General features: G+C 51.0%; 1 protein-coding gene across 1 annotated transcript in view; it reads left to right on the top strand.

Annotated features, from left to right (window-relative positions):
- Window positions 1-17,220, top strand: part of DISP3 (dispatched RND transporter family member 3) — a 363,985-nt gene that overhangs the window by 200,364 nt on the left and 146,401 nt on the right. The window contains exons 6-7 of the mRNA XM_088457578.1: window positions 9,418-9,578; window positions 10,068-10,207. Of these exons, the coding sequence (XP_088313704.1) occupies window positions 9,418-9,578; window positions 10,068-10,207 (301 nt within the window). The remainder of the gene's footprint in view (window positions 1-9,417; window positions 9,579-10,067; window positions 10,208-17,220) is intronic.

Below are 17,220 nucleotides of genomic sequence, written 5' to 3'. Positions count from 1 at the left end.
TGTTCTGTATTCTTATCTTTATATGTTAGTATTGACACATCTGTATTTATCTCCTTTTGCCGGCGTGCGCTGTCTGTCCCACATGTATTATATTTATATATGTCCCGTATTTATGTTCTGCAGTTATCCTGAGCACCTGTGATTGGTCCTTACAATAACTACTCTGCTCCCAGCAGTGTCACACTAGCTTCATTATATTATATATTAGGTTGTGTGGGATGATATTTAGTGGTAGCGCAGACTATTGCATCAGATCACAGCCACCGTATCTGATATCTGCCGCTGACCCTGATCGTACATATGGGAATCCTAAAGTGACAATGGCAACTTTTACTGCACAGTCCATTTGTCAGATCTCGCCCCTAGCCTGATATTTGGGCACGTGAATACAAATTCTGGGTAAGTGCATGTGCACTGGGGGGGGGGGGGCGCACGTCACGTGCACTGGGGGGGGGGGGGCGCACGTCACGTGCACTGGGGGGGGGGGGGGCGCACGTCACGTGCACTGGGGGGGGGGGGCACGTCACGTGCGCTGGGGGGGGGGGGGCGCACGTCACGTGCGCTGGGGGGGGGCGCACGTCACGTGCGCTGGGGGGGCGCACGTCACGTGCGCTGGGGGGGCGCACGTCACGTGCGCTGGGGGGGGGCGCACGTCACGTGCGCTGGGGGGGCGCACGTCACGTGCGCTTTAGGGGGGGGCGCACGTCACGTGCGCTTTAGGGGGGGGCGCACGTCACGTGCGCTTAGGGGGGGGCGCACGTCACGTGCGCTGGGGGGGGGGGCGCACGTCACGTGCGCTGGGGGGGGGCGCACGTCACGTGCGCTGGGGGGGGGGCGCACGTCACGTGCGCTGGGGGGGGGGCGCACGTCACGTGCGCTGGGGGGGCGCACGTCACGTGCGCTGGGGGGGGCGCACGTCACGTGCGCTGGGGGGGGGCGCGCACGTCACGTGCGCTGGGGGGGCGCACGTCACGTGCGCTGGGGGGGGCGCGCACGTCACGTGCGCTGGGGGGGGCGCGCACGTCACGTGCGCTGGGGGGGCGCGCACGTCACGTGCGCTGGGGGGGGCGCGCACGTCACGTGCGCTGGGGGGGGCGCGCACGTCACGTGCGCTGGGGGGGGCGCGCACGTTATGAGCGCTGGTGCCAGCTAAGCGGCCAGTTTCCTGCTGTAAAGAGACGTCTGTATCTGTGCGCAGATAACTCCGGGGAGATCATTGCAGTAATTGCTCTGTGACAATCTGAGCGTCTGTGATCTGTAACGTTCCCGACACTGAGTTTTGCTAAGAAGACATTTCCTGTAGATGTTGATGGCGTACGACATCCCTGACACCGTGCTGGAAAAGGACAGTTAGCGGAAACATCATTTTTATTACCGTGCATGTTTTCCTGCGTTTCTCACAGAAGGACGACGGGCGGTGCCCCTGTACGGTCTGTTTCCTTCATGCTTCCCTATATGCCACAGGAGATGCCCAGGATAATTGGCGGTAATGAGAGAACCTGAGGCAGCAGCTTCCCGGGGGTGCTGAGGAGGGAAGGGGGGCAGCTATATTCAGGGAACTCATTTAAAAAAAAAAATAATAATAATTCTGGTAGAAGAAGTTGTCACAATCAAATTTACTTTTCTGGCGCTGTAGTAATGATACAGATGACGCAGTAACGTAGCGTTTCCCAGGCGCTGTAGTGATGATACAGATGACGCAGTAATGTAGCGTTTCCCAGGCGCTGTAGTAATGATACAGATGACGCAGTAATGTAGCGTTTCCCAGGCGCTGTAGTGATGATAGATGACACAGTAATGTAGCGTTTCCCAGGCGCTGTAGTAATGATACAGATGACGCAGTAACGTAGCGTTTCCCAGGCGCTGTAGTGATGATACAGATGACGCAGTAATGTACCCAGGCGCTGTAGTAATGATACAGATGACGCAGTAACGTAGCGTTTCCCAGGCGCTGTAGTAATGATACAGATGACGCAGTAATGTAGCGTTTCCCAGGCGCTGTAGTAATGATACAGATGACGCAGTAATGTAGCGTTTCCCAGGCGCTGTAGTAATGATACAGATGACGCAGTAATGTAGCGTTTCCCAGGCGCTGTAGTGATGATACAGATGACGCAGTAATGTAGCGTTTCCCAGGCGCTGTAGTGATGATACAGATGAAGCAGTAATGTAGCGTTTCCCAGGCGCTGTAGTAATGATACAGATGACGCAGTAACGTAGCGTTTCCCAGGCGCTGTAGTAATGATACAGATGACGCAGTAATGTAGCGTTTCCCAGGCGCTGTAGTGATGATACAGATGACGCAGTAACGTAGCGTTTCCCAGGCGCTGTAGTAATGATACAGATGACGCAGTAATGTAGCGCTTCCCAGGCTCTGTAGTAATGATACAGATGACGCAGTAACGTAGCGTTTCCCAGGCGCTGTAGTAATGATACAGATGACGCAGTAATGTAGCGTTTCCCAGGCGCTGTAGTGATGATACAGATGACGCAGTAACGTAGCGTTTCCCAGGCGCTGTAGTGATGATACAGATGACGCAGTAAAGTAGCGTTTCCCAGGCGCTGTAGTAATGACACAGATGACGCAGTAATGTAGCCCAGGCGCTGTAGTAATGATAAAGATGACGCAGTAACGTAGCGTTTCCCAGGCGCTGTAGTGATGATACAGATGACGCAGTAACGTAGCGTTTCCCAGGCGCTGTAGTAATGACACAGATGACGCAGTAATGTAGCCCAGGCGCTGTAGTAATGATAAAGATGACGCAGTAACGTAGCGTTTCCCAGGCGCTGTAGTGATGATACAGATGACGCAGTAAGGTAGCGTTTCCCAGGCGCTGTAGTAATGATACAGATGACGCAGTAACGTAGCGTTTCCCAGGCGCTGTAGTAATGATACAGATGACGCAGTAATGTAGCGTTTCCCAGGCGCTGTAGTGATGATACAGATGACGCAGTAACGTAGCGTTTCCCAGGCGCTGTAGTGATGATACAGATGACGCAGTAATGTAGCGTTTCCCTGGCGCTGTAGTGATGATACAGATGACGCAGTAACGTAGCGTTTCCCAGGCGCTGTAGTGATGATACAGATGACGCAGTAACGTAGCGTTTTCCAGGCGCTGTAGTGATGATACAGATGACGCAGTAACGTAGCGTTTCCCTGGCGCTGCAGTAATGATACAGATGATGCAGTAACGTAGCGTTTCCCAGGCGCTGTAGTAATGATACAGATGATGCAGTAACGTAGCGTTTCCCAGGTGCTGTAGTGATGATACAGATGATGCAGTAACGTAGCGTTTCCCAGGCGCTGTAGTGATGATACAGATGATGCAGTAATGTAGCGTTTCCCTGGCGCTGTAGTGATGATACAGATGACGCAGTAATGTAGCGTTTCCCAGGTGCTGTAGTGATGATACAGATGACGCAGTAACGTAGCGTTTCCCAGGCGCTGTAGTGATGATACAGATGACGCAGTAATGTAGCGTTTCCCAGGCGCTGTAGTGATGATACAGATGACGCAGTAACGTAGCGTTTCCCAGGCGCTGTAGTGATGATACAGATGACGCAGTAACGTAGCGTTTCCTAGGCGCTGTAGTGATGATACAGATGACGCAGTAATGTAGCGTTTCCCAGGCGCTGTAGTGATGATACAGATGACGCAGTAACGTAGCATTTCCCAGGCGCTGTAGTGATGATACAGATGACGCAGTAAAGTAGCGTTTCCCAGGCGCTGTAGTAATGACACAGATGACGCAGTAATGTAGCCCAGGCGCTGTAGTAATGATAAAGATGACGCAGTAACGTAGCGTTTCCCAGGCGCTGTAGTGATGATACAGATGACGCAGTAACGTAGCGTTTCCCAGGCGCTGTAGTAATGACACAGATGACGCAGTAATGTAGCCCAGGCGCTGTAGTAATGATAAAGATGACGCAGTAACGTAGCGTTTCCCAGGCGCTGTAGTGATGATACAGATGACGCAGTAACGTAGCGTTTCCCAGGCGCTGTAGTGATGATACAGATGACGCAGTAACGTAGCGTTTCCCAGGCGCTGTAGTGATGATACAGATGACGCAGTAATGTAGCGTTTCCCAGGCGCTGTAGTGATGATACAGATGACGCAGTAATGTAGCGTTTCCCAGGCGCTGTAGTGATGATACAGATGACGCAGTAATGTAGCGTTTCCCAGGCGCTGTAGTGATGATACAGATGACGCAGTAATGTAGCGTTTCCCAGGCGCTGTAGTGATGATACAGATGACGCAGTAATGTAGCGTTTCCCAGGCGCTGTAGTGATGATGCAGATGACACAGTAACGTAGCGTTTCCCAGGCGCTGTAGTGATGATACAGATGACGCAGTAATGTAGCCCAGGCGCTGTAGTGATGATACAGATGACGCAGTAACGTAGCGTTTCCCAGGCGCTGTAGTAATGATACAGATGACGCAGTAATGTAGCGTTTCCCAGGCGCTGTAGTAATGATACAGATGACGCAGTAATGTAGCGTTTCCCAGGCGCTGTAGTGATGATACAGATGACGCAGTAACCTAGCGTTTCCCAGGCGCTGTAGTGATGATACAGATGACGCAGTAACGTAGCGTTTCCCAGGCGCTGTAGTGATGATACAGATGACGCAGTAATGTAGCGTTTCCCAGGCGCTGTAGTGATGATACAGATGACGCAGTAATGTAGCGTTTCCCAGGCGCTGTAGTGATGATACAGATGACGCAGTAATGTAGCGTTTCCCAGGCGCTGTAGTGATGATACAGATGACGCAGTAATGTAGCGTTTCCCAGGCGCTGTAGTGATGATGCAGATGACGCAGTAACGTAGCGTTTCCCAGGCGCTGTAGTGATGATACAGATGACGCAGTAATGTAGCGTTTCCCAGGCGCTGTAGTAATGATACAGATGACGCAGTAACGTAGCGTTTCCCAGGCGCTGTAGTGATGATACAGATGACGCAGTAACGTAGCGTTTCCCAGGCGCTGTAGTGATGATACAGATGACGCAGTAATGTAGCCCAGGCGCTGTAGTGATGATACAGATGACGCAGTAACGTAGCGTTTCCCAGGCGCTGTAGTAATGATACAGATGACGCAGTAATGTAGCGTTTCCCAGGCGCTGTAGTGATGATACAGATGACGCAGTAATGTAGCGTTTCCCTGGCGCTGTAGTAATGATACAGATGACGCAGTAACGTAGCGTTTCCCTGGCGCTGTAGTAATGATACAGATGACGCAGTAACGTAGCGTTTCCCAGGCGCTGTAGTGATGATACAGATGACGCAGTAACGTAGCGTTTTCCAGGCGCTGTAGTGATGATACAGATGACGCAGTAACGTAGCGTTTCCCAGGCGCTGTAGTAATGGTACAGATGACGCAGTAACGTAGCGTTTCCCAGGCGCTGTAGTAATGGTACAGATGACGCAGTAACGTAGCGTTTCCCTGGCGCTGTAGTGATGATACAGATGATGCAGTAACGTAGCGTTTCCCAGGCGCTGTAGTAATGATACAGATGACGCAGTAATGTAGCGTTTCCCAGGCGCTGTCTGTGTCTCCTGTGCACATCGCTGTGTAAATAAGATGCAATTGAAAGTTAAATAGTTGCAAGAAATGGCGCTCTGTGCTACTGAGTAACGCCATGACATAGCGCAACTAGAAGGGCTGTTTAACGTGCCAGTAAGTAAGCTGTACGCTGACACGCCTGTAGTTGTTCTGTTCCCTAAGAATCCACGCACAGCAGCCTTAGAGGAGGACCGAGCAGCAGACTCATTTTCCATGTATTTAGTGTTAAATATTTCATCTGTAAGCAGTTTCCTTATTATGGGGCCAACAAATACGCCCTCTTTAAGCTTTGCTTCACTTAACTTTGGAAACTTTTCCTTCAGATAACTGATAGCCCGGCCTTCTTTATCCGGAGCCCGGCCTTCTTTATCCGGAGCCCGGCCTTCTTTATCCGGAGCCCGGCCTTCTTTATCCGGAGCCCGGCCTTCTTTATCCGGAGCCCGGCCTTCTATTGGTCGCTGCCGGTGGTGTGGGGGCCATACAGCTCCTTACGGTGATCAGCCAAAGTGCTGGGACACAGAGATGGCGGCTCTATAACAAAGCAGCCCACTGTGAGAACACCCCCCGGTTACTGATGGTCACGGTACAGTCCGGGGAGCTTCCTACTAACTTCCTCCTCTGGACGCTGGGACAGGAGCCAGCAAGCAACATGGCATCCAGCGCTAAGAGGAGGGTTCTGCCCCAGGACCAGCACATGGAGGAGAATGAGGAAGATGAGGAGGGGGTTTCTGATGACCTAGAGGTATCGGCAGACCACCCCCCCTCTCCCTGCGGGCTCCATGTGTACTCTGAGAGAGCCCTTACCGTACTCTGCAACCTGTACACGCATGCGCAATGTGATGCATACACACGCGCACATCGTGCGTTCTCTGACTCGCGTTGCTTGCTGTATCAGGCTCATAGTCTGCTGTCAGGCATCCCGGCAGATGAAACTATAAATACGTTTTATTACAATAAACACACTGGCATTGTTAAGGTGTCACATATTTCTGTTCAGAGGGTCACCAGAGCGCTACGCATATTAGTCACCATAGCCATGACCTCAAAATCCTCAGCCAGGCGTCAGTGTCCCTAGTACCATTGCTGATGGTAGTCCGCCCAATTACACATCCGTAGGAGTCGGACCTTTTTAATGTCAGTCATCCACTAGTTCTCCTGTAACAAAGTCCACACTTGGAATGGTCGCTGGGGTCCAATCGCTACGACTTCTCCACTGCAAAGACCGTCCAGAGTCGCTCGGCGCAGTTTGATTTTTCCAGCTGACGTATGTGTATGTACAGCAGAGTAACAGCATCCACGGGAGACCTGCAAACGTATGATCTTCTAGGCAGTCTCCACACCAGCAACAGGGTAACCTGACATCGCATAACATAGTCCCAAACCGAAGAGCTACCATAGGTGACATGGGGCAGAATGTCAGACACTTCTATTCCTGGCTAATAAGCTGCTGTGATGGTGCAAGGGCTTCTGTATTACCCCTCCTATGCCAGGTATTATGTCTGACTCTGCATCGCCCTACAGCGCATGTGCATGCCATTACAGAGCCAGGCCACAATTCCCAGCAGCCTCTGCACCTGCTCAGGAGCGCATTACATGGGCAGTGTCAGGAGTGCGTTACATGGGCAGTGTCAGGAGGTCAGGAGCGCGTTACATGGGCAGTGTCGGGAGGTCAGGAGCGCGTTACATGGGCAGTGTCGGGAGGTCAGGAGCGCGTTACATGGGCAGTGTCGGGAGGTCAGGAGCGCGTTACATGGGCAGTGTCGGGAGGTCAGGAGCGCGTTACATGGGCAGTGTCAGGAGCGCGTTACATGGGCAGTGTCAGGAGCGCATTACATGGGCAATGTCTGGAGCGCGTTACATGGGCAGTGTCGGGAGGTCAGGAGCGCGTTACATGGGCAGTGTCGGGAGGTCAGGAGCGCGTTACATGGGCAGTGTCGGGAGGTCAGGAGCGCGTTACATGGGCAGTGTCGGGAGGTCAGGAGCGCGTTACATGGGCAGTGTCGGGAGGTCAGGAGCGCATTACATGGGCAGTGTCAGGAGCGCGTTACATGGGCAGTGTCAGGAGCACGTTACATGGGCAGTGTCAGGAGGACAGGAGTGCGTTACATGGGCAGTGTCGGGAGGTCAGGAGCGCGTTACATGGGCAGTGTCAGGAGCGCTTTACATGGGCAGTGTCAGGAGCACGTTACATGGGCAGTGTCGGGAGCGCGTTACATGGGCAGTGTCAGGAGGACAGGAGTGCGTTACATGGGCAGTGTCGGGAGGTCAGGAGCGTGTTACATGGGCAGTGTCGGGAGGTCAGGCGCGCGTTACCTGGGCAGTGTCGGGAGCGCGTTACATGGGCAGTGTCGGGAGCGCGTTACATGGGCAGTGTCGGGAGCGAAATGGAGCTGCAGTAACCGGAGAGGAAGCGTGATCCGCAGAGTTAGTAGGCGGTCCTTAGTGCAGGAGCTGGACAGATGTGGGCAGACCCTCTTCCCCCTGAGGCTGGCTGTGAGGCGGTCCATCCTCCCTATATGATGGGCAGTGTGTGGCAGCCGGAGGGATGGTCCTTCTGAGGGGGGGAGGGGAGTCATCACTGACAGGAGAACCGGAGAGGTCTGTAATTACACACCCATCACAGCCCAGAACGTCTTCATAACCCCCCGACCGCTCCAATTACTGACTGGTGTCCGGTTGGGTAATGCGCAGTGTAACTCCCAGTACAGGGAATACCTCCACCCACTGCACTGCAGACCCCTGCACTATCAGTATTGGCTGCACACCTCCATAGGACAGTAATAGCGGATGCAACCTTCTAATAAGTGACCCATTCAGCCACAAGAGGAGCCAGGCATCCCAAAGACTTCTAGCCTCCCCAGGGGGAATTCTCACTGTCACACAGCCTGGGCAACAGTCTGCAGAGTATCACTCATTTCCTATACGTGCACCACCTGTAAAGACATCGCTGAACTGTACTGCAGTGAATATATTGGACACTTCTATGGTAAGAATGATAGGGAACGTGGGATAGAAATAGATTTAGGGGGTTATTGTGCTGCTGTGTACAGACATTCTGATGTGTCATTCAGGTTCTCCTAGACCCATATATAGACCTATTGTGTTATAGGGTTAGCAGTACAGTAGGGGTCAGTTCTGTCTGAAGATTTTGAATGGTGTAACTCAGAGGTTCCCAAACGCGCCCCTCAAGGCTCCGCCACAGTTTAGGTATTAGAGAGATCCATGGCTGAGCACAGGTGACTTCATTAGTCCCTCAGTCAGTTTGATGGATGTAACCACCTGTGCTCAGCCATGGATCTCTCTGACACCTGAGATGTTGGGGAGCCTTGAGGAGTGCGTTTGGGAACCTCTGGTATAACTAGTAATGTTATAATGTACCTGGCGGGGTATCACACTTCCATACAATATCAGGAATAACACCTGTCATAGCCATATCTGTTACGTGGCCTTTCTGCGCTCCCGGAGTCCCTGAACAGCTAGTGATGGCCATTCATGGTCCTACAGGATGCCACGTGGATGACGTGGATTCTGCTAGTGCTCAGTCTCACTATAGATCTCAGCGGATGTGAGGGTACTCCCAGCACGCGCATTGTATATAACGGGAGACTAATATAGCAATGACTGTTTCGCTTTTCTGGGATTGGAATCATGAAGTTACAGATCGTGCGGATCATTAAGGGTTTCCAGCCATTGTATCTCCCCGCCCATGGTATCCCCCATTCTATATAATCACCTAGCAGCGCTCCTCACAGTGACCGTCAGAAGAAGATTTACATCATCAAATTGTTGCACTGATTCACTAATATAAATTATAATAATAAATCCTACATTAATAATTCTTCTAATGTCTTCTACAGGTGTGGATGATGTTTTTGTGTTTATAAACACCTATCGCCAAGCCAATCAGTTCAGAGACCCTCGGCAGCGTATGGTCCACACGGTGCAGACGGCAGGAAAAGCCACGTTTTTCACCTCGCTCACCACAGCCTCGGCCTATGCAGCAAATATCTTCTCTCAGGTTTGTGCCTCCTTTTATTCGTGGCCTGATGATTCATAAACCAGTGGCTTACACACAGCGGAGGCCGCCATTTTGTGTGTTGAATCCATGTTTCTGAGAAAGCAACGTACCAATTCTCTAGGAAGCTGTGACAGCGCTGAGGCACGAGGACAATAAATGCTGCTTCACCTGACTTAGGGGTCTATTTACTAAGCAGTTAGAAGACAGAGAAAGTGATAAAGATAAGGTACCAGCCAATCGGCTCCCAACTGTCATCTTTCAAACACAGCCTGTGAGATGACAGTTGGTAGCTGATTGGCTGGAACCTTATCACTTTCTTATCACTTTTCACTCCTAACACTGCTTAGTAAATAGACCCCTTGATGATGTCACTAGTAAATTGATTGAATATTGGTTCAGCTCAGACAATGGCGGCCTCCTCCTCAGACGGGGATAATGTGAGGTGGTGATTGTACCTGACACTGAGGCTCATCCTCTGTCTTTCTGCAGATTCCGGCTGTCCATGACTTTGGTCTCTTCATGTCCCTCATTGTTTCCTGTTGCTGGGTGGCCGTCCTGTTCATAATGCCAGCCGCCCTGGGGATATGGGGAGCCTACATCTCTCCCCTGGAGTCATCCTGCTACTCACAGTGAGTGGCGACGTCTCGTCTGAGCGTCAGTAAATACTGTGTGTAGGACGTTATTCTGTATGTAGTGAGTGGGAGGAGCCTATGAATTGCGTGCACACAGACGGGTCAGCTGAGCGTCAGTAAATGCTGTGTAGGACATTATTCTGTATGTAGCGAGTGGGAGGAGCCTATGCATTGCGTGTACACAGATGGGTCAGCTGAGCGTCAGTAAATACTGTGTGTAGGACGTTATTCTGTATGTAGTGAGTGGGAGGAGCCTATGCATTGCGTGCACACAGACGGGTCAGCTGAGCGTCAGTAAATACTGTGTGTAGGACGTTATTCTGTATGTAGTGAGTGGGAGGAGCCTATGCATTGCGTGCACACAGACGGGTCAGCTGAGCGTCAGTAAATACTGTGTGTAGGACGTTATTCCGTATGTAGTGAGTGGGAGGAGCCTATGCATTGCGTGCACACAGACGGGTCAGCTGAGCGTCAGTAAATACTGTGTGTAGGACGTTATTCTGTATGTAGCGAGTGGGAGGAGCCTATGCATTGCGTGCACACAGACGGGTCAGCTGAGCGTCAGTAAATACTGTGTAGGACATTATTCTGTATGTAGCGAGTGGGAGGAGCCTATGCATTGCGTGTACACAGACGGGTCAGCTGAGCGTCAGTAAATGCTGTGTGTAGGACATTATTCTGTATGTAGCGAGTGGGAGAGGCCTATGCATTGCGTGTACACAGATGGGTCAGCTGAGCGTCAGTAAATACTGTGTGTAGGACATTATTCTGTATATAATGAGTGGGAGGAGCCTATGCATTGCGTGTACACAGATGGGTCAGCTGAGCGTCAGTAAACACTGTGTGTAGGACATTATTCTGTATGTAATGAGTGGGAGGAGCCTATGCATTGCGTGTACACAGATGGGTCAGCTGAGCGTCAGTAAATGCTGTTTAGGACGTTATTCTGTATGTAATGAGTGGGAGGAGCCTATGCATTACGTGCACACAGACGGGTCAGCTGAGCGTCAGTAAATGCTGTGTGTAGGACGTTATTCTGTATGTAGCGAGTGGGAGGAGCCTATGCATAGCGTGTACACAGATGGGTCAGCTGAGCGTCAGTAAATACTGTGTGTAGGACATTATTCTGTACGTAGTGAGTGAGAGGAGCCTATGCATAGCGTGTACACAGATGGGTCAGCTGAGCGTCAGTAAATGCTGTGTAGGACATTATTCTGTATGTAGCGTGTGGGAGGAGCCTATGCATTGCGTGTACACAGATGGGTCAGCTGAGCGTCAGTAAATGCTGTTTAGGACATTATTCTGTATGTAGCGAGTGGGAGGAGCCTATGCATTGCGTGCACACAGGTGGGTCAGCTGAGCGTCAGTAAATACTGTGTGTAGGACATTATTCTGTATGTAGCGAGTGGGAGGAGCCTATGCATTGCGTGCACACAGATGGGTCAGCTGAGCGTCAGTAAATACTGTGTAGGACATTATTCTGTATGTAGCGAGTGGGAGGAGCCTATGCATTGCGTGTATACAGATGGGTCAGCTGAGCGTCAGTAAATGCTGTGTAGGACATTATTCTGTATGTAGCGAGTGGGAGGAGCCTATGCATTGCGTGTATACAGATGGGTCAGCTGAGCGTCAGTAAATGCTGTGTAGGACATTATTCTGTACGTAGTGAGTGGGAGGAGCCTATGCATTGCGTGTACACAGATGGGTCAGCTGAGCGTCAGTAAATGCTGTGTGTAGGACATTATTCTGTATGTAGCGAGTGGGAGAGGCCTATGCATTGCGTGTACACAGATGGGTCAGCTGAGCGTCAGTAAATACTGTGTGTAGGACATTATTCTGTATATAATGAGTGGGAGGAGCCTATGCATTGCGTGTACACAGATGGGTCAGCTGAGCGTCAGTAAATACTGTGTAGGACATTATTCTGTATGTAGCGAGTGGGAGGAGCCTATGCATTGCGTGTATACAGATGGGTCAGCTGAGCGTCAGTAAATGCTGTGTAGGACATTATTCTGTATGTAGCGAGTGGGAGGAGCCTATGCATTGCGTGTATACAGATGGGTCAGCTGAGCGTCAGTAAATGCTGTGTAGGACATTATTCTGTACGTAGTGAGTGGGAGGAGCCTATGCATTGCGTGTACACAGATGGGTCAGCTGAGCGTCAGTAAATACTGTGTGTAGGACATTATTCTGTATGTAATGAGTGGGAGGAGCCTATGCATTGCGTGTACACAGATGGGTCAGCTGAGCGTCAGTAAATGCTGTGTAGGACATTATTCTGTATGTAGCGAGTGGGAGGAGCCTATGCATAGCGTGTACACAGATGGGTCAGCTGAGCGTCAGTAAATACTGTGTGTAGGACGTTATTCTGTATGTAGTGAGTGGGAGGAGCCTATGCATTGCGTGTACACAGATGGGTCAGCTGAGCGTCAGTAAATACTGTGTGTAGGACATTATTCTGTACGTAGTGAGTGGGAGGAGCCTATGCATTGCGTGTACACAGATGGGTCAGCTGAGCGTCAGTAAATGCTGTTTAGGACATTATTCTGTATGTAGTGAGTGGGAGGAGCCTATGCATTGCGTGTACACAGACGGGTCAGCTGAGCGTCAGTAAATGCTGTGTGTAGGACATTATTCTGTATGTAGCGAGTGGGAGAGGCCTATGCATTGCGTGTACACAGATGGGTCAGCTGAGCGTCAGTAAATACTGTGTGTAGGACATTATTCTGTATATAATGAGTGGGAGGAGCCTATGCATTGCGTGTACACAGATGGGTCAGCTGAGCGTCAGTAAATACTGTGTGTAGGACATTATTCTGTATGTAATGAGTGGGAGGAGCCTATGCATTGCGTGTACACAGATGGGTCAGCTGAGCGTCAGTAAATGCTGTTTAGGACGTTATTCTGTATGTAATGAGTGGGAGGAGCCTATGCATTACGTGCACACAGACGGGTCAGCTGAGCGTCAGTAAATGCTGTGTGTAGGACGTTATTCTGTATGTAGCGAGTGGGAGGAGCCTATGCATAGCGTGTACACAGATGGGTCAGCTGAGCGTCAGTAAATACTGTGTGTAGGACATTATTCTGTACGTAGTGAGTGAGAGGAGCCTATGCATAGCGTGTACACAGATGGGTCAGCTGAGCGTTAGTAAATGCTGTGTAGGACATTATTCTGTATGTAGCGTGTGGGAGGAGCCTATGCATTGCGTGTACACAGATGGGTCAGCTGAGCGTCAGTAAATGCTGTTTAGGACATTATTCTGTATGTAGCGAGTGGGAGGAGCCTATGCATTGCGTGCACACAGGTGGGTCAGCTGAGCGTCAGTAAATACTGTGTGTAGGACATTATTCTGTATGTAGCGAGTGGGAGGAGCCTATGCATTGCGTGCACACAGATGGGTCAGCTGAGCGTCAGTAAATACTGTGTAGGACATTATTCTGTATGTAGCGAGTGGGAGGAGCCTATGCATTGCGTGTATACAGATGGGTCAGCTGAGCGTCAGTAAATGCTGTGTAGGACATTATTCTGTACGTAGTGAGTGGGAGGAGCCTATGCATTGCGTGTACACAGATGGGTCAGCTGAGCGTCAGTAAATACTGTGTGTAGGACATTATTCTGTATGTAATGAGTGGGAGGAGCCTATGCATTGCGTGTACACAGATGGGTCAGCTGAGCGTCAGTAAATGCTGTTTAGGACATTATTCTGTACGTAGTGAGTGGGAGGAGCCTATGCATTGCGTGTACACAGATGGGTCAGCTGAGCGTCAGTAAATGCTGTTTAGGACATTATTCTGTATGTAGCGAGTGGGAGGAGCCTATGCATTGCGTGCACACAGACGGGTCAGCTGAGCGTCAGTAAATGCTGTGTAGGACATTATTCTGTATGTAGCGAGTGGGAGGAGCCTATGCATAGCGTGTACACAGATGGGTCAGCTGAGCGTCAGTAAATACTGTGTGTAGGACATTATTCTGTATGTAGTGAGTGGGAGGAGCCTATGCATTGCGTGCACACAGACGGGTCAGCTGAGCGTCAGTGGGTGGAGCCTATGCATTGCGTGTACACAGATGGGTCAGCTGAGCGTCAGTAAATACTGTGTGTAGGACATTATTCTGTATGTAGCGAGTGGGAGGAGCCTATGCATTGCGTGCACACAGACGGGTCAGCTGAGCGTCAGTAAATGCTGTGTAGGACATTATTCTGTATGTAGTGAGTGGGAGAGGCCTATGCATTGCGTGTACACAGATGGGTCAGCTGAGCGTCAGTAAATACTGTGTGTAGGACGTTATTCTGTATGTAGTGAGTGGGAGGAGCCTATGCATTGCGTGCACACAGACGGGTCAGCTGAGCGTCAGTAAATGCTGTGTAGGACATTATTCTGTATGTAGTGAGTGGGAGGAGCCTATGCATTGCGTGTACACAGATGGGTCAGCTGAGCGTCAGTAAATACTGTGTAGGACATTATTCTCTATGTAGTGAGTGGGAGGAGCCTATGCATTGCGTGTACACAGACGGGTCAGCTGAGCGTCAGTAAATACTGTGTGTAGGACATTATTCTGTACGTAGTGAGTGGGAGGAGCCTATGCATTGCGTGTACACAGATGGGTCAGCTGAGCGTCAGTAAATACTGTGTGTAGGACATTATTCTGTACGTAGTGAGTGGGAGGAGCCTATGCATTGCGTGTACACAGATGGGTCAGCTGAGCGTCAGTAAATGCTGTGTAGGACATTATTCTGTATGTAGTGAGTGGGAGGAGCCTATGCATTGCGTGTACACAGATGGGTCAGCTGAGCGTTAGTAAATGCTGTTTAGGACATTATTCTGTACGTAGTGAGTGGGAGGAGCCTATGCATTGCGTGCACACAGACGGGTCAGCTGAGCGTCAGTAAATGCTGTGTAGGACATTATTCTGTATGTAGTGAGTGGGAGGAGCCTATGCATTGCGTGCACACAGATGGGTCAGCTGAGCGTCAGTAAATGCTCTGTGTAGGACATTATTCTGTATGTAGCGAGTGGGAGGAGCCTATGCATTGCGTGCACACAGACGGGTCAGCTGAGCGTCAGTAAATACTGTGTGTAGGACATTATTCTGTATGTAATGAGTGGGAGGAGCCTATGCATTACGTGCACACAGATGGGTCAGCTGAGCGTCAGTAAATGCTGTTTAGGACATTATTCTGTATGTAGCGAGTGGGAGGAGTCTATGCATTGCGTGCACACAGATGGGTCAGCTGAGCGTCAGTAAATACTGTGTGTAGGACATTATTCTGTATGTAGTGAGTGGGAGGAGCTTATGCATTGCGTGTACACAGACGGGTCAGCTGAGCGTCAGTAAATACTGTGTGTAGGACATTATTCTCTATGTAGTGAGTGGGAGGAGCCTATGCATTGCATGCACACAGACGGGTCAGCTGAAAGTCAGTAAATACTGTGTGTAGGACATTATTCTGTACGTAGTGAGTGGGAGGAGCCTATGCATTGCGTGCACACAGATGGGTCAGCTGAGTGTCAGTAAATGCTGTGTGTAGGATGTTATTCTGTATGTAGCGAGTTTGTTAATCCACAGCCTAAAGACTGACATGGATGCGGCCTTTCAGGATGCAAGCTGACGCCCTGTTTCTGAGCGACCGATTGCATCCTACAACTGCCCCTGAATGAGGCCCTCTGTGTGGATGTGAGCCCAGCCTGTAATGGTGCCCTGGGATGGTCAATGTGGGAGGAGAGGTGATTACAGGGGAGAGAGGTGACAGTTGGAAGAGAGGTGACAGTTGGAGGACTGATAAACTGACAAAAAAAATGTGCAGGGCGGAGGCATGCTGAGGATTGGTGGCTGTGGTAGTGCAATTGTGAGCAGCTCTGGCAAGAGATACAGCGGGTGTGATGGCTTCCCAGACAGCAGCCTTGTAAAGGAGATTGGGGGCTGTCAGTACAGGGGTGGATCCGGAGTGTTGGCTGTGCAGTGACATGGAGCCAAGAGAGAGGCCCAGCTGTCAGGGGTATAAGTGTCCTGCCGAGCCTCTCCCAGGAGGCAGGATGGCCCAGGCGGAGCATCAGGGTAAGCAGCGCTAACAGGCGTCTGACAGTGCCCTAATCCCATTACAGCATCGCCCCCAGTAGTAGTCCCCCCTATACAGTGCCCCAGTAGTAGTCCCCTCTATACAGTGCCCCCAGTAGCAGTCATCCCGCCCGTAACGTGCCCCCAGTAGCGGCCATCCCCCCCATAACATGCCCCCACTAGTGGGGCCCCCAGTAGCGCCCCCCCGTACACAGTGCCCCCAGTAGTTGCCACCCCCTATTCAGTGCTCTCTAGTAGCCACACACACCCCCCCCCCCCCCCGTGCTGTGGAAGAAAAAAAAACACAGAAAAAATAAAGCAACTTACCTTATCGTCATGACGTCTCTCCCATCACTCACTGCGGGGGGAGCCGGAAGACGGAGCTCAAGAGTGAGCTCCAGCCGGCTCCCTCCGTAGACGCAGCAGCCATTGAGAGTCGGTCTGACTCCCATTGGCTGGCTGCTTTGTTACTGTGTAGGGCAAACCGCTCTCACTGCGGTCTGCGCTGCACTAGTGGGGCCCGGGGGACTAGCGGGGCTAGTTCAAGCCCCTGGGGTAGTCCACCCATTGGCTGCTGGTGGCACTGCTGGACAGCGCCCCCCCTTTGACCGGCGCCCCTGGCGAGTGCCATCCTGGCCAATGGGTAGATACGCCCCTGATACAATGATAAAGTTATCCTCACAGTAATAAGTGACTGTAGGCCGCAGAGACCAAATGAACATTGAGTTTCTATAGGACACAGTCATCAGTGACTATTACAGCTATCTTCCCAGCCTTTATACAGTGTAACAGTCCTTCAGCAAATTACAGTGTTACATTGTATAAAGGCTGGGAAGATAGCTGTAACACTGTCATTTGCTGAAGGACTTTGTCTGTAGATACAGATTTCCTGGCCTTGCAGGCTTTCAATTAACTTAGACTGGCCAGTGCCTTTGTGACTGATGGTTGTGATCAG

The sequence above is a fragment of the Taudactylus pleione genome, unplaced genomic scaffold, assembly GCF_031769625.1.
Source record: "Taudactylus pleione unplaced genomic scaffold, aTauple2 ptg000770l, whole genome shotgun sequence".
Lineage (NCBI taxonomy): Eukaryota > Metazoa > Chordata > Amphibia > Anura > Myobatrachidae > Taudactylus > Taudactylus pleione.
Note: the sequence above shows the minus strand (reverse complement) of the source record. Positions and strands in the feature narration are given on the sequence as shown.